Raw genomic sequence first — 26139 nt, 5'->3', positions numbered from 1 at the left:
CACTGGGATAAAAGGTCTCCAACATCTTGCTGGACACATTGAAGGATCTCAGCTTCCTTAAAAAATAGAGTCTGCTCATCCCCTTCTTGCACACAGCGTCAGTGTTAGATGCCCAGTCCAGTCTGTTGCCGATTACAACTCCCAGGTATTTGTAATCCTCCACCTCCTCCACCACTTCCCCTTTGATCTTCAGTGGCCGTGAAGGTGTCTTCTTCCTTCTGAAGTCAATCACCATCTCTCTGGTCTTACTAATGTTCATTTCTAAAACAAATCTGACTATAAATGAATAACTTCTAGTCGTCTTCCTCCAATTGCAGCTTTCACAGAGAGGAGTTTTGTTGTTTTCCCATGTATGGTGACTGGATCAAATGTTTGACTGACATTTCACTGGTCCAGCTGGTCAAGCTTCCAGTCACAATTTCATTTTTTTGTGAATGTTAAATCTAGGTTTTTCAATGTGACTTATGCTTTAGGACTTATAAGCTACAATGCAATTTATAGGTGAACTGCCCCTTGTAAAATCTTTATAGTCTATTCTCTGAAAGGATCTCTTCAATTATTTTGTTACGGATCCAACTTCTAATTTTCTTTTATGTGATTTTCTCAGGGTGCCATAAAAAGAAGCAACATGCCTTAAAATACAATCACAGGCAACTTACGAAACTACAAAATCTTAACTTTTAGGTTTTCCACCTTCTTTAAAAAGTGCATAGTAATCTTAGTGAGTTTAAACTTTTGAATTTGAAGCTTAATAATTACCTCGGAAAAATCTTGAAAAATTTCGCAGCCAGAAATCACATTGCTAATCCTGACAGACCCAAGACAGGTTGAGTCTGATTTAATCCCAACTAGTGAGAATGCAAAAGCTGCCTGTAAAACTTCTAATATTAGTGAAATGATTTGTCTTATCCTTCTAGCCCAAAGTTATAATTAGTCTACAAACTTGAGTATTTATTTATTTTTTTTACTGAACTGCTGCTGCTGACCTCAGGTTGTTCAGTGAGTAGACTTAGCATGTGAGAGTGGCTATGCTCCAGTATCTGTGTGCATACAGTGCAGCCCAGTTTAAGTAGGTATTATTTCACACTAATGGCATCTTTAGCAAGGCCGTTTCTATGGCAACCGAGTTGCCAGGGAAACACTGCATGTCTCTTTGAGTTAGAAATGGCTTTCTGTATCCCTGACGTGCCTCTTTTCTGCGAGTCTCGCCTTCACTTTTTTTTTTTTTTGCTTCTCGCCCTCCTCCTTCCACGACTTCTCCGTCTTTGACAGACCAGCTGCTGCCAGTCAGCAAGTCTTGCGCTGTGGAAGGAGACGCGCGGCGCAAACGCAAGGAAAGTGAGGAAGACGGCTTTGGCGTCAACAAAAAATGAAATGGGAGTGCTATAAGAAAGAACGGAAGAGTAAAATATTGAAATCGGAAGGAAATGATGAACGGCACTGAGGAAATAATGATAATGAGAAGCGGGAAAATTGAAAGAGGAGGGAGGGCTACAGAGACACAGGAGGAGAAAGAAAGCCGATGAAAGAGACGGCGAAGTGATTGATATTTCCTCTGTGGCACCATGTGTCTGTAGAACTACGTTGCCACAGTTAGCAGCCTTTCTTATTTCACCCAGGGTGAGAGAGAGAGTGAAAGAGAGATAGATGATGGATTTGGGAGAAAAGGGGCTGGAAAAAGTGCAACAGATTGAGAGAAACTCATGCAAAGACAAAAGGAAGTGGATGTACGGAGATGATTGCACAAATGAAAAAGCGACTAAGAGATTAATGCCTTGGGAAAGTGGAGTGGGAGAGGAGACGCAGCGAGAGAAAATGGAGTGGAGACACGCTGAGGAGCAGCACGTCATGACAAGGTTCTGAACCGCGTGTCTCTCATTGCACGCTGTGCTTGACTTCAGCCTGCACTCTCACCCTGTGTGCTTGTAAGAGAGGAAAGAAGAACCGAAAAGGCAGAGCGCTGGGATGGGGGAATGATGGATGGATCCAGAAGAAGAAGTGGAGGAAGGAGCGGGGGTAAACTTGACATAGTTAAAGACTCAAATGAACACCTCCAGCTGTAGATTAGCAGCTAGGCATGGACTGTGCTGATTTGCAGCATGTGGTGTCTGAAACAAGTTTGTTTTGACTTATTACGGGCCAACGTTTCAGAAATAATGTTGGATACATTTTGGGTCACTCTCAATGAATATGCAAATAGAATCAACTTGTATAAAAGACAAAAAAAAGAACTGTATGCACTAGTTTGAATTTATTGAGAATATTCTCCAATCTACACAGTAAAAATTTCACATGCAGGCTCACGTATGTCTCTTGCTTGTATTTCAATTGGTTGCAAATAAACTCCACACCTTTTGTTGCCTGAGCAGAAATTTGACCCCTGTTCTTCTCAGAAATGGCACAGTTTAAGTAAATTGATTGGGTTCCTACTACAAACCTAAGTTTTAAGAATAATCAATAGACATTTTCAATAGCTAACTATTCCAGAAGCTTAACATTTGCTTTCTGTCTATGTTCTCGATGTTTCTGGAATTGTTGTTCTTTTGGAAAGTCTTTGGTTGTCCAAGTTTCAACCTTCTAACCCAAGCGGTCAGCAGGAACACCAAGACTGAAGCTGATCAGAAGCTAGACGATGCAGGAACACTTTTTCAGTCCACAATAAAGCAACATTTATGTCACAAAGATGGGTAGCCAAGAAAAAATGCACAATGATGTGTTAGAATGAACCAGTCGATGTTCAGACCTAAATCCATTTTAGAATCTGTAGAAAGATGTGTAAATTAATGTAATCAAAAGCTCTCCATTGAATCTGACTGAGCTTGAGTAAATATGTATAAGAATGGACTAAACTTTCTGACTTAACCTTCTGCTGCTCTAACTGCAGAGAAATGTTATTCTACAGTATCAACTAAGGGTTACTAAACACAAATCATTTTCTATTAGTAATAAATCTGAAATCCATTTATTCTTTTTTTTTCATTTCATAATGAGACCTACTTTATCTTCGACTATCACCAGAAATCCCACTAACATACTCTGAAAGTTGTGTTTGTAGCAAAGTGTGAGTAGGTTCTGTGCTGTTCTTGGAAATCTTCCCTCCATTTTTCTTCTCAGACTTGGTGTAATGAATAATATCCTGAACATCCATGCAGAAGCACAAATGCAGAGTTTGTGCACACCAGTTGGTTAGTCAGGGTTCAAGTCTAATTATGTCTCACGCTCATTCGGTTTGGTGGAAATTGACCCAAGTAGCGACAAAAGCTGCTGTGTGTCAGTGATTAATTACCTACTTTGCTAACGAGCATAATCAACTCCTCATGGAGAAGCTTTTCATTAGGTCGCTGGGTCAAAGGTCCCATTAATTTCCATCCCTTCTTACTGTCTTACTCGACTTGCAAGTTTTTCACTCAGCGATCTGGGCGCAGCTAACAGGTTGGTGCTGTTCGCTCTCATGTCCAATATTCTCATTAAATTGAGCTGTTTCAAACTCATTATTTGCTCTGCAGGCTTGACTCCGTCCATTGTTCTCTGTCGTCATCTCTGCCACTCTGCGTTAGGGTCGGGGTTGTGGGCCTGACTGTCATAATGTGAGCGCTGCCGGAGCACCGAATGGAGCAGCGGGAGATTGAATCAGACAATTAATTGCATCTTCCTTGTGGTGCGAAGAACGGCAATAGCAATGCAGCAGAAAAGACAGCTCGAGGCAAACTCTTGCTCCTTGTTTTTTCTTATATCTTAATGTTCTTCAGTGTGTCTGCGTGTGTTTGTGTTTGCGTGTGCACATGTGGTTTACTGGGCATTGCACTGCTTCCAGTAGATGTGTGTATCTGTTTATTTGAGGCTGAATGTGTTACTGAGACAAAGAGATTAATTTGTCATAATTAGACATTCAGTTGATGATTAGTGTTGCAGAATTGAATACATGATGTCTTTCAGAGCAGATAAGAGGCCGCTCTGGTGTTTTAATGAATTTAGATTGTTGAGTGTTGATTGTTACATAACATAAATCTGTTTCGAAACAGAAGACGGGCTCAAATAGGAAAAATAAAATAAAGTGCTTTGTGCAGTATTTTAAATCAATATTGGTTAAATCATGATGCAAATGTTTGTCACAATTAGATGAAATATGGAAACATATTTCCTTAAGTTACGAATCCCGAATATCTTTATTTTCCTATCATTGAGAGTGTCTATGTTGTTAAAACGAAGCGAGTTAGAGCTGTCCTATGTTACACCCAGTGCTCTTCAGGCTGTTTAAGAATCATGTAGAGTCAGCTTTTTTCGTAGAAACTGCAGATTGTGGTGTTGTATTGAGCTGCAGCTATCTGAGAAAACAACAGCACAGTCCAGCTGTCACTTTACTGTCTTTAGCATGTAGGGCAAGAACAAATAGCAATAGCTCAATGATCGAATGATTTAAAATTGGAATCATAGTAAAAAAAAAAACCCAAAAAAACCAATATCTATGTTTTGTAGGAAAATGAATGATTAAAAATTGACCAAAACGTACTAGCATAGTATTAATATAAACATAAATGAGACAATTTTATAATGAACTCTTGCTTAGGTTTAAAAATGCCTCATTAAGTCGGTTGTAGGTGGAAAGATAAGTATGTCACACTGCTAGCGCCACAAAACTGTGAAAACGGCTCCTTCTGGCCTGTTTACAACAGACTTCAGAACATAACTGAAAAAACCTGGCACTGCCAACTCTGTGGTTTTATAGAAGTTTAAAATATTTGTAACATTGTGTAAATGCCACCACATCCAGCTATGAGGGAGCAATAATTATTCATGAACAGAGATGATGTTCCACAGGAGATGAAGAGAAATTGGAGGTTAAGGATGAGTTTACTTTTTCAGTGAATAATTTAATTTAAAGTATAAATAAATAAATAAATAAAGCAGCTTTCTCTAACCCAGATAGCTTTCCATCTAAAAGATGATACATCAGATTTTGCCATGCCATTGGTCAAAACACCGGCCAATGACATGGGTATTTCAACTGCAACATGTTTTATATATTTTAAATATGCTCTGTGGTAAAATCCGCTAATTTGTTATCTATTAGAAAAATTTATCTTGAATAATTTGGAGTCACATTCCACAGAAAAATCCACAAATAGATAAATCTGCAAATACTGAACTGCAAATAGGCAAGAGTTTACTGTACTTGATTGAATCAGGCCCATATCTGATATTAAATAGTATTATTTAATGTAATATTTACCAATATATCACTTAAAATTAGGCGGCGTTCATCTTTGATATTTTAACAGAGAACTTGTTTTCAGTTTTGCCTCATTTTTAAATTGCCTCAATTTGTGCATTGATATTTGAAAACTATTACTTGCTGTTTTAAGCCAGCCCTATGGAGTAAAAGTTATTATTTTTTTTTTTTTATTAAAGTTTTTATTATTTTAGAACACACATGTATACAACCTCTCCCAACACCCCCCCCCCCTCCAAAAAAAAAATAAAAAACACAAATTGAACAGCGCCAAACAAAACACAACCACCAGGTCAGCGCATATCTAATCAATAAAAGTTTCACTAAAAAATAAAAAATTGGCATATACAAATATCCTCGATGTTAGCAGAAACAACCACAGTAAACAGAAGTAATCACTTGTCAGTACTTTCCAAAACAGCAGTTCATCACAGGAATTTACTCGTCCCAATATTGCAGCAGAGAAAACCGTTCCAGGATTTCGTGAAGTTTTCTATGTCATTATTTAGCTTAGCCAGCATTTGTTCATATGACACTATTTCCAACATCAACTCCAACCAGTTTTTAATATTCGGAACAGTTGCAGATTTCCATAGTCTGAGGATTGTTCTGGCAGCCGTGACGTCCCCACCTGCACCACGGTGCTTTGGTGTTTTGACATATTAGGCATCACTATTTGATCTCCCAATAAGCAAAGTCTTGGTGACATGGATATCCCCACACCTATCCACTTTCCAATGTGTTGTAATACTTCTTTCCAGAATGGGGAGACGCATTTACACTCCCACATTGCATGTATAAAAGTTCCTGGTTCCGTTTTGCATTTCCAGCATAGGTTATTGGCGAGCAGGCCCATTCTATGGAGCCTGGATGGGGTGAAATAAAATATATGTACTATCTTATAGTGCGTAAATTTCCCTCTCGATTCTTTAATATATTTCCCATTATTTGAAAGTACTTTCAACCACTCTTCATCACCAAAAATGCAGCCAAGGTCCCTCTGCCAGACAATCCCCAGACTTTTACATATACTGTATCCTTTTGCATGCCGTTAAATAATTTATAAAATGTGGATGCCTTATATTTGATTTTACTTGAGCCCATAAATTTCTGTATTGGATTATCCTTATGTGTGAAATTGTCTTTAATAATACAGTCTCTAATTTGTAGATATCTTTAATAAATTATCTTTAATAAATTAGATCAAACACAAAAGAATGAACCTGCAACAGGTTGCAGCTGATAGGTTGCACATTAAACACGTATTTCTTGGCCTGTTCAGCTACTGATTTGATGAATATTTTATTTTTTGTGGTCCAGTTATTAAATATCATGAGTCAGTTTACACCTTGAATTGTAAGGTATTTTCTGAACAGCTTGCTGTCTCGTTTGTCTTATGTTGTTTATCCTGCTGAGCAACTGATGTCACTCGAGCTTCCAGGCTAAATGTAGATCTCTAAGAAACATGACTCAACATAAAAACTGAGTTGCAATCCAGTTATAGATAGCTGGATCCTTTATACTAACTTTCATTTAAAAATTGTGAAGTCTTCTGTGGCAGATTGGTGGCTTATGGAGACAACAAGGGTTTGATAAGGCATTGAAGCTTTTATTTTAATTCTTCTGCTTTTTAAAGATGTACGGTTGTATACCTGCGCATCTTTTTGCAACCATTGTCACATGTAGACGTTAAGTTGGTTGGGCGTGGCCAGCAGCAGCTTATTTGGACTTAAAGTGGCAACAAGCCACTTTAAGTCCAAATAGAACGAGAGAAACTCAAAATAGGCAGAATTGACCACATAAAAATCTCATTGTTTTAGAATGATTTTATTCAAGGAAACATAATAGGTCACCTTTAAATTGTGACTTATCCGCTATTAGATTTTAATCAGAAAACTATGATTAAAAGTATAATTTGCTGCCTGCCTGGTAGTGTTGGTACTGAACTGATTGTAAAAAGATTTAATTTTTGAGTTTCTGATTTACCCATCATGACTGATGAAGCTGAAAACATCTAAATATTGTTGCCAGCCATTATCCTGGTGCAATCCTACTAATTTTATGAAGCAGTCAGTAGTTTTACTACTGTTCATTAAAAATAGACTGAATGTGTGTGCTTGCTGTGGCTAAATAGTCAGAGGTTTTTATATTTGCTTAGTTTGGAGTCTGTCTTACTCATGCTGCCCACTCTGAAACTTTGTCAGACCAACCCAGTTTTGTTTCCTCCCTAATTAAAAAGGAAAATATTTTTTTATGAACCGTTGTAAGAGGCCACATGTCCTACAAGAGAAATTTTACAACTTCTGTGTGTTACAGTGTAAGATACTTCCACTTTATATACTTTATGCTGTATTATGAAGGTTTAGTTTTTGTACTGAAAAGGACAATTGCCAAAAAGGGAAACATTACTAGGATTCACCCCATTTTATCTGTGTTATGTGCTGAAATTCAAATGAAACATTCTCACCTCCTGAGTTGATAACTGCGATGCCTTAACTTTTAGCCATTCTCGTTAACCTGCAAATTATGCAAAACATTGCCGACAGCAAAGTTTCTGCGTGGCAAAAATAATCCCATGTGTTTCCAGTGCTTTTTAGATAAGATCTTTTTTGGCTTGTGTTGTTATTCTCTCAGGAAACACTCGTTGGCTTGTGGATCTTATCAGCCTAACAGGCTTTATTGTTATCTACTATCTCATGTTCTGAGATCAGACTGTAAATCGCTGTTGCATGAATTACCTGCAGGCTTTTGAGAGGTTTCTTGTAAAGCAATATGCTTTACCGTATACTTCTCAGTATATTTGTCATAAATGTGAAACTGGTAGCATTTTGGGCTGCACATGTGTGGATTATGCCTTGGCTGTCTTTGAACTGTGCACCAAATGTCCCCATGTGGGAAAATAAAGAACTGAACTCAACTAGATGATAGGACATTCATGTGTTAGAATGGTCCAAAGTCCAGATCTAAATCTAATTTAGAATTTATTTCAGTACTTGACGATTACTGTTTACATACACTCTATGTGATTTGGCTGATCTGGAGCTACTGTGCCAAGAATTACAAAAAATATATATTTTGCAAGTCTTTATATTTACTCACTATTTAAGCACTTAAAATCATTGTACAATATATTCAAGTCTGTATTGTAACATGACATAAAAGTTTGTCAAAGCTCTTACTTCATATTATTGTGACTTAAATGTTCCTTAAAGATTTGTATCACATAACAAGATCTTAAACACCACTTCGGTTGACAAAGAAATTTTATCTGTGTTTAAGAAATGCTGCCAAAGGATAAACTTTATGACTCAATGACTTGGTGAAGAACTTCAAAGAACTGATCTCGAAACAGTTTTCAGAATAACTTGTTTCAATGTAAACCTGTCTGAGGTTGGTTTAGTCCTTTTCAACCAGGACACTGAGAATATTTCCTCCCTTGGTGTGAATGAGTATCACACAAATGTGCTGTCAGAAGCCCAGCATGAGAGTTTTCATTTCCCCATGCAGAAATCCGGCAGCCCCAACAAGTAAAACATTGGTCGACTGTTAAAGGAGTTTAGTGTGTGGTGGCTCTGCAGGTGCACTACAGAATGAGTAATAGTTTTCAATTTTCCTGGAAGCGACTATGAACAAAATGTACCGCCAGCACTGTGGAGACTTTGTGAAACACAAAGGCAAAGCCACCAAAGATGTTAGTTTCAGTGGAGATTTGTGGGAAATGTGTTGATAGCGACGTTGTTATGCAGAGACATGCTTTCCTTTTTTACCTGTACCAACTTCATGCTGCACACTTAATGTAGTGTGCCTATAATAAGCGGTGTTAAATGATTCATAGAGAAAGAAGACAGAATGCTGCCCTCCAGGCTCTGCAGAAAGAATAAACAAATAACATTTTTGAAAATAAATCACACTTTAAAAGGTCTTCTACATTAGAAACTCTTAGTATTGCAGCTATGAGTTGTTTCTGGCGGTTCAGGTATGGATTTGAAAAACAATCTAACATTTTTGTAAAATGTTCAATGTGCATTTAGAGTTGAGTATTTGAACTTGTCCACAAAACTTAAAATGGCAAATTGAAACAGAACATAATCATCTGAGGAAATATTAAAAATTTCTCCTTCATCAACACCTGCCTTTAACTTTCACACTTTTAACTTGTTTTGTGATGTGCAGCATAATTTAAAGCCTTAAATAAATCTTGCAGCAGACTTGTCTCAGCTATGAAGACAGTAGCCATACTGATTTCAGTCATTGCGACTATATAGCACACATTTAGCACCATTAATAGACATACGGAGCGGAGGATGTAACCTGTCATTCCTGACACCGGAACAAATCTACTACTGCCACCTGAACCAGCCACCCACCAACACTGACTGAAAAGGTAGAAACCAACATCTGCTGCTGCAGGCTGAACATTACGACACTTTGGTTGTCTTTAAGGTGCCATGAGTAGACAGAAGACTAGTGTGCAAACAGCTTCTGAAGTACTTTTGGCTGTTCGCCTTATGAAATATGTTAAGTTTATCCAAGTTAGTTTGTTACAATGTATGCATGTATTTTACACGTTTCTGCATATTTTTGACATTGTATGAATTAGAGAAAATCCATAATAAATTACAACTTTAAGCAGCTACCCCAACTGTAATTGCATCTGATTTAAGTGAAAAAAAAAAAAAAATTGTGGATCAAGTAGTGCATCACCATAGTACATTTTTACAGAAACTATTGACATGGTAGTTTTATATTAATGCATGAACATTTGCATGATGAATGGCAATAGATTGTGTAGTAGATTGTGTTATAGGTGAATAACCCCACTACATAGTATAACTAGTCTGCCTGCTGATTAAAATTACTGCCTTTGCGGCTTGAAATAAAATAAATGTTTTTTATGTTTTTTGATGGGGTAGATGCACTTTTAATTGAGTTAAAATGTAAAAAATTCTCAGCTTACTTTCAGTTTTTTGTATTTTCATCAAATCATTTAAAGTCCAGGCTGTTCCAAAATCAAATTCCTTTGCAGTGCCATCTTTTATGAAAATAAATAATTTAAGCAACTTCAAAATTAACAGAGAATCGGATATGTGTCAAAGTCTTTTAGGGGTTTAGAGGCTTTTTTGATTCAAGTTTTCTTAGATTTACTCTCAGTGGATCTTACTATTTCTCATATCTGGTTTGGAGCATTGTAAGCACTAGTGGTTCTGTACAGAAGTGATTAAGATCTTACTGTCTGAGAGATCGTTTTATGTTGGTCAAATTCAAGATCCTCTTGTAGTATAATACGTGGTGTGCCGCAGGGCTTGATACTTGAGCTTCTGCTTACTTCTTTGTTTCTGGTCTCTTAAGACCATTCTTAGAAACAGAGTATCGCCTGCAACAGTGTAAATCCATTTAATGTTAACCCTAAATAAAACCGGAACAATTTTATGCAAGTGCTAAACATTTGCTTACTTCAGATCCAGGTTGTCTTATATGGACACCAGTTCTCTGGCTATTTACAAAATGTTACTACCATAAGCTTGGATTTTTAGCAAAGTATGTGAAAATTCCTTTTATGTAAATAATCAGATAACCACAAAAGACTTTTAAACTATTTATTGGATCACTGTCACTTCTAAGAAATCAAAGACAAGTTTTAGGTAAACGTGTCTCAAATGCTCACTTTCTTTAACCTTCTATTTCATCCCTGGACCTCATTCTGGGTCACACACCCGCTCAGGACGCAGACAGTGTATGATGCAGGGCCGTAATTACCTAGGACCTAGAATTATGTTTCGAATCATATATTTTTAGTGGATAAATATTTTATTTTATGACAAAAATAAAACTTGTCCAGTCAAACAAGTGATTAATGTTTATAAGTATGATTTTAAGAACATAAAACTTAAAGGGGGAAATTGCCCTTTATTGCCCTGTGCACACTTCTCCTGTTATTTTAGTATTTTTAAATAAAGTTGTTTTGGTTCATAAGGACGGTCACTTAATTGGCCTTTGTTCAAGCAAGAAGTCATGGAATCAAATCAACAAAATTTTTCCAAATTTTAACTCGGCATGACGTCCCCTTTACTGTTGTGAAGGTTCTGATTAACACACATAGACCCGAATGAGTAATACCACATTGAACACAATGTGCTCTGATTGTTCAACCTGCAGTCATGGAATTCAAATCAAAGAACATCAGCTGCATTAATGTTACAGGATGAAAATCACTGACCAGAAGTGGTTGTTGCTGATTTAATCGCACCTATTGTATTTACGCATGCACACAATCATAACAATCATTATGAATAAAAAAGACAGATTTAACAGCATCGGCAATTCATAACTCAAGATTTTCATTATATGGGCTAGTCTTCATTAACTGAGACGTAAAAAAATATGTGTTTCCAAATATTCCCTTCGTTTGTCATTTTTCTGTTGCATAGCATATTTTACATTATAAAAAGCAGCTCAGATTCTGACAATGTGAAATGTTGTGCTTTTATCTCTATTTCACTGACATTTTTTGGCCCAAAAATAATGTTATTAAATCTGTCAGACATTACGGGAGCTTTAAAATAAAACTAACAATTAGAAACTAAAACTTGCTCATTTATTATTAAATAGCTGAGTGCAAAATGAATCAACACAAGATGCTATGCTTCATTGGAAATTTGAGGCTGAGGCAGGTTGGGCTTAAATGGAGCAGGAGTGGCAGCAGCAGCAGCAGCAGAGCTCAGGCTGTGAGGAGGAGAGGGATGAAGATAAAAGTGCTGAAAGAAGAGTGTAATGAAGTGGAAAAAGCCGAGTGTTGGAGGGAAAGATGTGTGCACTGCCATCGGATGGGAGCTTTCCCCCGGCCCACTTTTTTTTTTATGTTTGTGTTTGTGAAGCCTTGCCTCTGTGACTTCTGAGGGTTACTTGCCTGTTTTCTCAAGTAAGTCGTTCTCCGGCTTTAGCAGCCACCCCGTTTCACTCCCCCAACCCCAATCCTTCTCCATCAGTGGTTGTCGAGCACTGGGCCAAAATGTCGCTCTTCTTCTACAAATCTAATTGGAGACAGGCTTTCTTTGGCATGACATGGAGATGAGTTGCCAAATCCTCTCAGCCTTCCCTCTGGAGGATCGCTCGGCTCGGCTCAGCTCTCGTGCGGCGCCGCTGCACACTGATGCAGCAGCTGCAGCGGCTGCGGCGGGTTGATCACGTGCCCAGAGAGGTGTCTGTGACAAACGAAGGAAAAACTCACTGTCCTAATGGGTTTAAATCAAGCAGCAGCCCCTGACTCGTCTCTGGCAGTTGTGTTTCATTTTAATGCGTCCTGCTGAGAGGATAAGACGCTTGCTCTGTCTGGATCATCTGGGGGGAAAAAAACCCCAGAAAACTTTGTGTATATTTACACAGATGAGTGGTTGCATTAGCATGTTGTTATTTCTGTCATCCGCTGGGATCTCCAGTGAGCTCAGTGAGAGCGCCGGCGTCAACCTCTTAACTGGAGGTCATGCTCGCACTTTAGGCTGCAGATCAGAACATCAGGGAGCAGGAGTGACACACAGAGGTTTGTTTTACTTAGAGAGCTCTCGTGGCTTATCTGCACAAAGGTTGAATATTGCTCCTCGAGTGATTCATTCTCCCACCAGCTGCTCTGAGGAGTGTGTGTGTGTGTATGTGTATTGGGGGTGGGGGGATTCACACAACTGTTGCAGGGTTTGTGCAACTATTTTGAGAATGGTGGGCTCAGGCTGAAACATGAAAGCAATGTTTGATGTGTCTCACGATCAGCAAGAAAACAAAAGATGCATAAAGGCAGCGAGAAAAATGATACAAAGAAACATGACAGCAATGAATTAACTGGCCCTGACTCGCCACAGATAAAAGAGTACACCAGTGGAATCTGAGATGCTGGGAAGATCTTTGTAATCAGATATATATATTTTTTTTACGTTTATATCTTTTGTGCTATGATCTTTTTGCTAGGTTGACTGTAATAAACAAAGACAAATAAGTCACAGATAAATTCCAGTTGAATGCTTTGCAATTCTTCAATGAATTTATTGCAGTTGAACTAATCTGATCAGTTTTATTTTTTATTTTTGGGGCACTTTTTAAACTGCCGAAGCTCAAACGAAACAAAGGTTAATAAAAATGTGATATGAAATGCCGAACTGAGGGAAATGCATTCTCCTAATGTCACAACAGCAGTCTGGACCGTTTGTAGATTAAAAGCTACGGAGATGAAAAAGGTTGGACTATAACCACTGTTGGATTTAAAAACCAATCAAAGTACTTTAAAATAGATAATAAACATGCAAGTAATCAATGCAGAGACTGTGATACTGCGGTGATGAGCTTGCTTTATGGTCCCCTTTAAAAATTATTTATGACATTTTTAATTCTTTAGCAACTCTTCGATCTTTTTAGTAAGATCAGTTAGCAGGGCAATGCATTAATGAAGTTATTAAGTTATCAATGAGTGTATTAAGGTCTTCAGATTTTAACAAGGGAGAAATGGGCAAAGCCTGTTTGTTCATCAGATTATAGATACGTTTTTGGAAATTTTTTAATTATGGTGTAAAAGATTCAGATTTTGATCAAATTCAGTATATCACCAAGATTTCTTTACTTATTCTGAAAGGTTCACTGCGACTGCACTGTAAATTTGTCTCTGAATTTCAAGACCAGTTACTAAAATTAAAGATTTGTTTTAATTGTGCTGAAGAAAATTCTGCCACCCAAGACTTGTTATCGGCATTTCAAAATGCGTTAACTAGATTATTAGGTCATGTAGCAACATAGAGCTCTGCTTCATCAGCATAGCTTTGAAAATGATTGCAGTGTCTTGATGACATCACGTAAATGGTCATTATGTAAATACAGTACAGTAATCACATAATGACTTTTACTATTATCTTCTATTGAACAACTCACATTTGAAGCATTGTTACTTCTGATAAAGCTGACCAGGGCTGGATTCCTGTAATCTATCCTCACACTTTATTGTGGCATGTCTGATGTGTGTTAAAGGCAACAACTGTTAAAGGCTCCCAATGTGTGCTTTCCTAATAAGCAGGAGACCTAAAATCCAACCTTGTGGAACACCCTAGTTTTAAATCTTAATGAGCATTATCAGTGTTCACAGGAAAACTTCACTGTTTTTGTGAATGATCACTGGATCATTTAACTGGTTGGAAATGGTTTTTGTCTCAAGAAATGAAAAAACAACCATAAAACTGAAACACTGTGCAGAGCATGGCGTGACCTGCATATGTGTATATTCATTCAAGTTTTATTTCAGACGCAATGGAGCATGATTAATAGTAATTTTTCCAGCTAAAACAAACTGTTAATGGTTTACGTTGTGAGTGTGGGACTATGATGTCAGTCACATATGCAAGCGCTTATGCCACTCAAATCTGACGCAGACAGATGTAATCAAACACAGCAGCCTGGTCTTTCAGCATCATTAACTAATTAGATTAGTCTATGAATCTTTTAAAAAGCTCAGTTTACAAATCAAGTCCCCACTGTGAAAGCTGACTGAATGCCATCGGAGTTTATTTTTAGCTCTCCTTTAGCTGCATGTTTCCCTACCACAGTGCTTATCTTTAAGGACTTTCTTTAATGCATGCAGGTTAAAGGCATAAACAAAAGCCAAGCAGTGCACCAACATTCTTTAATAAATAAAATGACTAATTATTTTCTCTGCCATTCTGGCAGCCCCGTTGAGCGCTTTTCTTCTCTGAAGAAGTGCAGAGGCCGTACGTCACACATTTAATACATGAGGGTGGCTTCTGCAACAGTGATAGAAAGCAAGCAGCAGGTTTTGTGGAACAATGTATTTCTGAGGATCTTCAGTAAATACATTCTCTGCTGAGCCTCATCCAGCAGGTCCTTGAGTAGCACTCCAGCTCGATGTCCAGAAACCCGAACACGGATACTTTCTCCCCATCGATCATGAATGACTGGATATCTGTTTTGCTCTTTCTGAAGTCAATAACAATGGCCTTTGTTTTTGTGGTTCTGAGGAGCAGGTTATTGAGTATGCACACTCTGAAACCTGCTCCACCTCATCACTGTTCACCATATCACCCTTCTTGATCAAAATCAATCTGATCATTGTAGAGCCATCCAGAAACTTTATGATCTTGTTGTTTGTTTTGTTGTGAATGGCAACACAGTCATATCTGTAGAGTCTGTTGAGGAGTGGGCTGAGCGCACAACCCTGTGGTGTCCCAGTGTTCGGTCTGAGAGCGGTGGAGGTGTAGGATTGCAGTCTGATCCTCCTGAAGCAATCTGGCAGGAAGTCTATTATTCTATTATGCATGTTTATGTTGGAAGTTCCAGATAGCCAGAATGGACACCAGTCGTTGTGGGAGGAAAAACTGGACGGAAAAGCACTTTTTACATAAATGGATTGATTAGCTCTACCCTGGCAACTTGGAATAGTGCTCAGATGTGTTTTTCACGTTACATTTCAAAAATGCCATCTCATAAAATGAAGATTGTTCTGCATCCAGACCAGTTTGTTTGCTCTGCTGGCTTCAGTGGGCGTGAAAGAGTCTGGGTGTTAAATTGGCTTGTTGGCAGTTCAAACCCGTCAACCACTGAAAACATTTGTGCATAATGAAATGATAAAATCCATCAAAGGAGACTTTGGACTGCTTAGCAAGAGAAATAAAATTTCCAAATGCGAAAGAAGAAATATTTTAGCTGCAAAACTAAACTTTTCTACCCAGAATCTTTCATACACTGATCATTGAAATAGATGTCATATTATTTTGGGTTTTCACGTTATTTGAATTTGTTGATTTTTTAAATTTTCTGTAATCTACACAAGGTCAAATATATATATATATACATCCTCATTGCATCATCAGGTCACAGAGAAACCATGCCCTTTTTGTAGGTATTCTCATAATTCGGGTATAACTCTTGCTATTGTAATCAGAAATGGTGAATTTTATTTAACTTTGTTGGTTTTCAACCGTGCTGATGGTGAAGAATTTAGAAACGATTCCACTTCATTCTTCCATTTTGCTATAAACAAAAATGAAGTGACTTCTTATTGCAGCTTCCATTTCAGAAAATGGCTAAAGGGCGAGTCCACCTATTTTTTCACTAGCTTGAGCATCTTTAATCTGCTCTAGATTAAAAACACCAATACTTAGACTCTCCAAACCTGGACTAGATTATTCTACACTGAAAGTAGAATATTTGAAACCTAGTTTGTGTTTTGTGAAACCTTTATCTAACGTTAATTATAAAAGATTTCTCAGAATTGGAAGCTGCAATCGGACATTCGTCAAAACTTAATTTGCAATGCATGGAGAAGGGATAGACTAAGCCTTCCCAAAGCCTTGAACTTAACCCTGTTTAAAATCTGTGGGGTAAACTTTTGATTGTTCACAGAAAGCTAATTTGTGAGTAGATAGAGGCACACACAAAGAGTGAAGACAAATTACGAGATGCACCGTTTTTTTTCCTCTGGACTCTTGATGGAATATTATATCAAAAGTAGATAGCTAAGCGAGGAGGCAGGCAGCTCCATTAAATGCTGCATACAGACTTTACAACAACGATCCCTTCACACCCCTGTGACACAAATTAATGGAGCCACAGGCCATTATGTAAAAATGGAAGACAAAGAGAAAAAGACAGGGCAATGTTGGAGGAGTCAAATAAAAATGGAAGAAGAAAAAACTCGCACCGATGTGAATAATAGATATGACATAAAATAGGGTTATTAGGATCTGAAGAAGAAAACAGAATGTGACAATGAATAGCTGCAATTTTAGAAAGCAGTGCCCTCACAATAGCCGACGAATGGCAGGTTTGATTTCATGAGTGATTACATCGTGCATCACTCACGTTTAGAAAGAAGATGCAGCGAAAAAGTAAGATCAAGACAAAGCAGGGGCACATGGCACTGAAGGGGAAATGATACTGTTTGAGTAAATTAGAGAGTACAAAGGACATAGACTGATTCAAACCAGCTAAGGAACTAAACAAAAAGCTACTCTTTGCCTGGATCTCTGGATATTTCCACCCTGCTTCAGTGAGGATAGGTTGTAATGAGACATTTTGTGAAATTTTGAAGGAATGGTCTAGATCAGACATATCAGATTATATTATTACCTAAATCTTAATAAGAATTTATGGCAAGACTTAAAAGGCGATGTTCAGAGAGGATCTCCATCTGTGTGATCTCTCAAACATCCAGCAAACTCTAGACAATTTGAATTAGAATCAAACAGAGCGCTTCACACTTTTTGCACATTTATAACGGCACAGATTTCAAAGCTTTAGCAAATCGGGCTGCTCAGACTGATTAGGCAAAACCGATCATTTTCAAGGCAGTACGGAAAAATCACAACACCTTCAGCCTTATATTCTCTACTAGCCAGGTAGACGTGTGAACGAGGAGGCAGCAGATGGAAACCTAGATTTGTGACATGGTTAAAGAATGGCTGAATAATAAAGGGTGAGGTAAGGTGCACATAATACTCATCAGTGAGTCATTCAGACGTGCACCACTGGAGGGAAATGCTTAAACAAGTATGACTTTTTCAAAGCAGGTGTGAGTTAGAGGGTGAATGGTGTGCCGGCTGCCAATCACCGTGAGAATGCATTCATTACCTCCTCTAACAGAGTGGAGTGTACGCACTGCCATGCTGCCAGGTTGAATAATGTGTCAGGGTTCGGCCTGCACACACACACGCTACTCAGACAATTATTTCCAACACTGCCAGTACCTCCACCATGATTTGACAATGATAGGATATAACCATATCATTAAAGCGGAAACTATGGAACACATTCATTCTTTCCCTGTGGGAAAATGGAGGATGAATGGGAAGATAGGCTGATATCAGAGCAGGGGTAAATGCATTAGTCCTACCCTGCTGCCATGATTACTGACAAATTTGATAGATTTATAAATATATATAGGCAGAGGTCAATATTTAAAGGCCGATCCAACACCTCCCTTCATCTTTGTCACCTCTCAGCAGTACGTCTTGTTCTGTACAAACTGGAAAACAACTGACAGGGTGAGTTTCTTATTACAGCTTGTCTCTTTTGTCGCTGCTGGTTATTTGCATTTCTAAATAACAAGTGTGGACATCTTCATCCCTACAAGTTTCCTGGCTGTTTGGAAGTGAGTTACTGACCTGTCCTTGATGGTATTTTAGAGTCAAATATTCTCCTCAAGCGAAAAGACAACATCTTCCATTTTCTCACAAGGAGAATAACCTTTTAAAAAAGGTTGATGTCTGTAAATTAGACACCTGAAAATACAAATAAAGAGTCTTGGAAAATAGTCATAATTAAAACTGTTGAATATTATGTAAAAATGTACAACAGTTACAGAGGTATGCATATTTGTTATTGCAGCTGTAAACATGGGTGTCCTTTTTCCACTTTTGTGTGGCTCACATAGGTGTACGTAATTAATAAAAACATAAAAAAGAGTGGCATTTGAATTCCCCAGCCGAACCTTAGCTTTATAGAAACACTTTTGCTGCCATTACAGATGAAGGTTTTTATAGTTCATCTTTACCAGTTTTTTTTTTTTTTTTTGCCAGTTTTGATTGGGTGGAGAACATACTAGCAGCAGTCTTCATTTGTTGGGACAAATTTAGCTCTGTCTGACCAAATTGTTCTAACACACCTGCATGCTTTGATCTGTGTTGTGGCTCTGGTTTCATGTTTAGGGCTGATTTCCTGCTGGAACAGGAACCTCCTTCCCAATCTCAAGTCTTGTGTGGCCTTGGCAGGTTTTCTTCCTGGATTATTTTGTATTTGTGCTGTTTTTGATTTTTCTTGGAGGGTGACCTGGGCATAATGTCACACCTGAGTTAGTAGCATTCTAGTTGTTAGTTAGAAAATCATGAGATTTGCTCATTGCTGTGGTGGTGAACTGTTCCTACCAATACAAACTGATTGAACCAGGTTTTATTATGGGATATCAGGCTAAAAGTGACTTAAACATGTACATCCAACTTTGCCGTTTTTATTAGCAAGATTTTAAAAACATTTATCATTTCTCTATCACTTTACAATAATGCACTACTTAGTATCGGTCTATAACATATAGTTCCAAGAAAACACATTGAAGTATGTGGTTGTAACGTGACAAAAACTCAAGGGTTAAGAATTCTTCAGCAAACAAATGTTTCCTTTAGTAAATATCAATTTATGTACTTTAATTTTTGACAAGACATTGGACTTAATTACTTATGTGGAGCAGGATATTACTTAAATGACTGAATGTGTCAAATTGTCTCATATTGTGTATTGAGCAAACAGAAAAAAGCTCAGTGATGCAAGACTTCTTTTGTTTCTGAGGCTCTCAGGAACTGGACACGCTCTACAATTATCCATGCCCTAAACCGTCTTGCTCTCTCCCATGATGTGTGACTCATGACCTTGTTTGCTGATTGGTCCCATTTCTCTGGTTTCCAGGATGACCACTCCATGTTCTTCCAGTTTGGCCCCTCCATTGAGCAGCAGGCATCCGTCATGTTGAACATTATGGAGGAGTATGACTGGTACATCTTTTCTATCGTCACCACATACTACCCCGGGTACCAGGACTTTATCAACAAGGTAAAAGCACAAAAAGACGCTTTGGCAGTATGATCCTGCAGCAGTAACTGTTGTCTTTTCCTTTTGCAATCCAAGCAAATCACTGAAAGTGTATTCTTATCTTTTTTTTATGGGATGCATTCTGCCAGGACTGAGTTCAGCTACTGAAATGGTCTTAAACTCATCTGTCTCCAGGCACATATCCTCTGGTTTTGAAGCCCTAATTATCAGCATTTCAAAATGATAAAGTTTGTCAGAGTTTGCTCCAAGTGGATAGCTTCCTCCCTTTTCTCTTCTCTTTAATGGAGAAGGCTTAACATGCCCTTCTGAATGCAGCTTCAGCCTGCTTATCTCTGAGGCAGGGAACAGACCATTTAAAATAAAAAGGGAGAGCATGAGCTCCTGAATAACTTAGAACATCTGAGAGACACGACAAGGTTACTGAAAGTCATCTAATCAAATTTCATAGTGATATTGCAGCAGTGTCAAGCATTTTTGCTTTGAACATTAAAGCAGCAAGACATTTAAAAATAGAAGAAAAATAATAGTATAAAAGAAGAAGCTCATGCTCCTCTGAGGAGCTCTTTACAGTGGTCAGATTCACTTTGTATCAACTTACTAACCCAGAGGCATTCAAAAGTTTGGACACCCCTGGCCAAAATGTCTTTTTATAGCTGTGTGAGTAAAATAGGATTTCCTAATTGCACACAAGTATTTAGAAAAAACAGTTTAAATAAAATAAAATAACCATTCTGTACTGCTAATAGCATGGGCTTGTCTGACTTACCTATAATATAACAGCAGAAAGTACAAATATTATACTGTAGTTTTACATGACTTACACAAAAAATTAAACCAGTTGTTTAATTACTTTCAGCTTAAACAAAAAAAGCAATAACTAGTCTTACTATGTAGCATTCCTCCAATATTGCATATTGACTATTACAGTTAAAATAATGTTACCTACATATTTTTTTTTAGTTTTGTACATGACCTTAAGCAAGAATATAGATAAAAAACCAGAGTAATTTAGCAGTTTTAAAGAACTTATTCTGTGTCATATTAGACTTTCTTATATGAAATGATCTACCCAATCTGTTTTATTCAAAAGTGCTGATTATTCTAAAACAAATCTATGCAAATCTTGAGTCCAGTAATCGGTCCTGCCTCCACACACTTCAGCAAAATGCATTTAATGTGACTTTTTACAGTTATGTGTCTTTCTTGTAAATGCAGAAAAAGACCATTTAGCACACAAGCTAACATCTGATAGAAATACTACATTTTTTCGCACTGCTATTTGGTGATGCCAAATAACAAACATGATAAAAGTTGTATTCATTACCTCAAGTAGCTTGAGGTAAGTATGGAGCAAGGGACTCCATACTTGCTCCATACTTGCTCCATACTCCATACTTGCTCCGTGAGAAAAGGCTCTTTCTCCAGCATATAATTTAAATCACTTTAAACCTCATACACCTTTTAAACCTTGGCATACCAGTAATTAGGCCTTGCTGAAAATGTAATGTTTTAACCTGTGGTAAAATTGATTTTTGGGCTCTTTCTTACCAGTCAGTCACAAAGACACCATTTGTTGATTTTCTTCAAATGAACCTATAAAAAGAGCCAGTTTAAGACAGAAAATAGGATTTCTTAAAGGTCTGATTGCCTCAAAACCCAGCATATAGTAGCTCAGTGGTGTCTGACAGGCAGACCAAAATCAGTACAAGGATAAGGACATTTTATTAAAAAACTAAATTTGCTATAAACACAAAAATAAGCTTACTGTAAAAAGTTCAATTTTTAGCTTCCCTCATACAATACAGATGCAATATATTTCAATGGAAGGAACCAAATCAGATTTCTGTAGATGTTGTAAATAATTGTAGAACAAAAAACTGAAAAAGGTTGTGCATGTTCGCTTTATGAAAAGAAAGGCATAAGATGTACTACAACTTTGATTGGATTGTAACAAGAGCAGGATATGAGTCAATCTTTGTCCAAAACATTCTGTCTGCCATTAGACACGTTAATTTGAGTATATATCTGTGATTCTGTTTACTGTAAAATTAAAACAAAATCAGAAAAAATGGAAATTAAAGATAAATACATTGTAATTAATTTTGTGCATCCAACATTTCCCCTTACTGTTTGCCTTACTTCCAGTCAACTCCATCTCCCACCAGCCTCCACAGTGAGGACATTTCTTATTAGCTGTCCAGGCTGTCTAATCTTGACTCTTTGTCCATTTAGCATCCCTAATTTCATGATTTACCAAGCTGCATACAAATAAGTTCTCTTTAATGTGTCTTCTTGACCATCTCACTGTCAAATTCATAACAGCAAATTACAGTAGATGTCTTAAGAAGGTTATTTCTCTCATTCATCTGGTCTGGCATTTGTGTCCTGTGTGCAGCTTTTTAATGCAGACTCAGTAAAATGGGAAGGACAAGTCAGATTAATTGGTTGTGTTTACAATTGCACATGGAAAATGGTAATTTATTTATTGATTTAGTCACAAATACAGTTTGCATAAAACATGACACTAGCAGACACAAACAGCAGAAATGAATGAAAAGTCACATTAAATTATGACAATTAAAACAATTCCATCAGACCAGAGTTTGAAATTCAGATTTTTTTCTTTCTCCAAATTTTAGCTAGAAATTTGAAGTTTTATGTTGTGAGTGAGAAGCCAAGTGCTCAAGTGGGCCCCCTGCTGGCAGGGTGTCCATAAGCAGCTGCTTATTGTGCTCATGTCCTGCCTGGGGCAAATTTGAACTGAAAGGTGCTCCCTGTTTAAGTTTAAAATATAATCTAATATTTTTGCACAGAACTGTTTAGTCCTGTTATAACAAATTTTGCTCAAAAATAAATTGTCCCAAAAATTATTGTGATAATCAATGACATTGCCTTTTTGAGACAATTTTGAAGTAACATAATAATAATGGAATGATACAGTAAGTACACCCTCTCAAAATCAGTAAACTTTAATTTCTAAAGAACACTTTACTCTGGAACTGGAAGACATTTTAAATACCCCAAATAAATAAATAAAACAACTGAAGTCTATCTAAACAAATTTGCCTTTCAACAAAAGATACAAGCATAGTCTCAGATTGGGGAAAACAAGCAAAGCTGACTGTTAGGACTTTTGTAAACAAAAACGTGCAAACTAGCAGCAAATACTACATTTAAATAACCCAGTCAGCATTTCTCTGGGTTGCTATTAAAAACAGGACTCCAAAAACATGTTATTTTCGTCTGTATGCTTTATTTTGATTAAAATTTCAGGAGTAAATGCAAACAGAAAGACACTGAATTACTTTTAGTGTCACAGCACCTCCATCTTCATGTGGTTTTGTGCTACTGGTGTACCACAATGCCTCCACCACAGCTCCTTTCCTCCCTAAAGTTGATGGGTAACAGATTGTCTTATTTTAGTTTTGTTAAAACAGAAAATTGAATGCTCTTTCCAAATCTCAAGCAATGTGTACAGAGTAGTTGTGTAGCAATCTGGGAGCTGAATTAGAAGGCTGCATCTCCACACTCCATCGCCTTTGTTCACCCCACACTTTCTCAGTTCATCTCTTCCTTTTCATACCAGGTACGCAGCACAATTGAGAACAGCTTTGTGGGTTGGGAGCTTGAAGAAGTCATCATATTAGACATGTCTGTGGATGATGGAGACTCCAAGATCCAGAATCAGATGAAAAAGCTGCAGAGTCCAGTTATCCTGCTCTACTGCACCAAGGAGGAAGCTACTACCATTTTTGAAGTGGCCCACTCCGTAGGCCTGACAGGTTATGGCTACACCTGGATCGTACCTTCGCTGGTGGCCGGTGATGCAGACCACGTTCCATCTGTCTTCCCTATAGGTATGCAAAGAACTATTAATTCATATCAGTGCCATGTAATTAGACTCTAGGAATGCAGCATATGCAGCAGAATCCAGTCAGGAATAATTTTTTATGTTGCAACCAACAACTTATAGCACTACTATCAAAGCAGTGCTTTATAGAGAGTTAATTGTGAGGTCCCATGTAAGTTTCCTGTCCCTAGTGTAGAAATACATCCCCACAGCAAAATCTTACACCTTATGCCATAGTGGGTGGTATGTTGAGGGTGATGTGCAGTTAGGTTTCCACCAAGTTTGATGTTTCATATTTGGTCACATCTGACCACAGCACTTTCTTCCTCTATATGACTTGTCAGTAACTGTAAGTAGGACTTGTTATGGCTTTCAGAGAATTCCTTTTTAGTTGGCACTTCCATAAAAGCCAAACATGTGTAATAATAATTGACTTGTCGATATATTGTCCTTGCCTGAGATGTGGATCTCTGCAGCTCCTCCAGAATTACCATGGCTGTCTTTACTTTTTCTCTGATTATATCTCTCTTATCAGTTTATTTCGACAGACATGGCTGGGTAGGTTTACATTTTTCTGTTTTTAGATAGTGAAATAAATTGATCTTCTTGATGCATAGTCTCTAACAAACCTCTGAAAGCTTCACAGATGAATTTATTGTGGGACTGGATTGAACACAGGGGAACTCCGTTTAATTCTTAAGGAAGTTGGTTATATCGTATTTTCTTTAGGAGTATCAGATTGACTGAATGCCTAAAAAAATATATTTTTTAATTTATTTCAGAAAAAATAATGAAAAACATGTATGTGACAGACAAACACAATCATGTTTGTGTTAGCCTATCACATAAAATATAGTATGATAAAGTCTGGGGTCGTACTTTGACCAAATGTTAAAAAGTTAAAGGGGCTAAACATACTTTTCTAAACACTGTATTTGCCTCCAAGATTATCTATAATAACAGAAGTATGTGTCCCAAAAATCAGTATAAAAATAAAGTTAGGTGACAGATGGACTGGTTTGCATATGCAAATGTTCTCCTCGAGTATTTGCAGTACACTGGTAGTCACTGTGGCGCATAGATGGGTTTTGAGTTTAATTAATCTAAAAATATTTTGTTTGGGAAATGTTTTAGACTTTAAATTTTTACATGTGTTATTTTTAAATAAAAATGAAATGTGTCTGTTGGTCCTAAGTTTAATCAGCAGCTTTTGCAGCAATCCATCTGTATCTGAACCCCCACATTAATTATTTCTCCTAAACATCAGGCCCTGTCTCAGTGGCTCTATAGTAAACATCTCTTCTCTCACCACAAAGATTTTATTTGAATTTCCTTTTTTATTATCATTTATTTGAGAAGGAAAATAAAAAACAGTTAGGGTTGTTGTTAAATTGCTTTGACAATTTGAAATATGACAAAAAGATGCAGATTTGACATTTTCTGATGCATTTACAGTACAGGTTTTAAAAAAGAAGACATAATCCAAACCAGCGGTGAGAGACAAAAATGACCTGAAAAGTTGTTTGGGTGTAAGAAATGGATGTCGACATTTGATAGCAAACAGTTTCTCATGCTTGAAAAGCCAAGAGCAACAAAGTGAGCGTTTGGAGGGGGGGTCACAGTCTAGACTGATGTTCCAATTCAGGTATCTCTTTCTATTTTTAACCAATAGGAGTCTTTTTTAAGTGTACTATACTTAATTGAGAGTGATCTCTTCAGTATTGTGCTAAGAATTTGATTTATATTTGCACTATTAGTTTTGCTTCTCTAGCAAAATGCGTAGATTTTTTTTTTCATGGAAGCCTTCACCCTCTGGGAATTTTTAACAGCTCTCTGCCTGCTATTTTCTGCATCCTGTCTCCTCACTGTTCTGTCTCTTCCTCCTCACTTTCTCTTTTATTTCCTTTTTCTTCAATCTTGCCTTTTTCTCACCTCATCTCTCGTTCTTTTTCTCTCTTAGGGCTCATCTCTGTGTCATATGACGAATGGGACTACAACATCGAGGCCAGAGTACGTGACGCAGTGGCTGTCATTGCCACGGCAACCTCAACCATGATGTTGGACCGAGGGAAACAGACCCTGCAGAAGTCCAGTTGCCTCGGGACGCCTGACAAAAAGGGCTCCAGCATCGGCCACTCCAAGGAAATCTTAAAGTGAGTCAGTGCTGCGGGGAAATGGATGATGTGCAAAAACAACACGCCCTTACTCCTGACCCGTTCTACTAACTGTATCTGCCCGTGTCCCTTTATTTTACCTTTTACAAACCAAATATAATTCCACTTTGCATGTCTGAGGGGGAGTTTCCCAAAAATGTTGGTACAGCATTTAAAAGGCTTTAGAGCCACAGAGTTTTGTCACTAAAGAACAATACTTAATCAGTAATCATTACCTTTGTCTGGTAAACATGTGGCAAAGTTGAGGTTGTTTGAGCAGAAAGCCAATAATTTGGACTTGTAAACAAGAAAGCAAGTCT

At 37.6% G+C, this 26139-nt stretch overlaps 1 protein-coding gene across 1 annotated transcript in view; it reads left to right on the top strand.

Annotated features, from left to right (window-relative positions):
* Nucleotides 1-26139, top strand: part of grin2bb (glutamate receptor, ionotropic, N-methyl D-aspartate 2B, genome duplicate b) — a 121710-nt gene that overhangs the window by 53335 nt on the left and 42236 nt on the right. Inside the window, 3 exon segments of the mRNA XM_032563061.1 lie at nt 19673-19816; nt 23403-23673; nt 25627-25819. Of these exon segments, the coding sequence (XP_032418952.1) occupies nt 19673-19816; nt 23403-23673; nt 25627-25819 (608 nt within the window).

Source organism: Xiphophorus hellerii, chromosome 5 (assembly GCF_003331165.1).
Source record: "Xiphophorus hellerii strain 12219 chromosome 5, Xiphophorus_hellerii-4.1, whole genome shotgun sequence".
Lineage (NCBI taxonomy): Eukaryota > Metazoa > Chordata > Actinopteri > Cyprinodontiformes > Poeciliidae > Xiphophorus > Xiphophorus hellerii.
The sequence above is the reverse complement of the archived record's forward strand: the minus strand, read 5'-3'. Positions and strand labels throughout refer to the sequence as shown.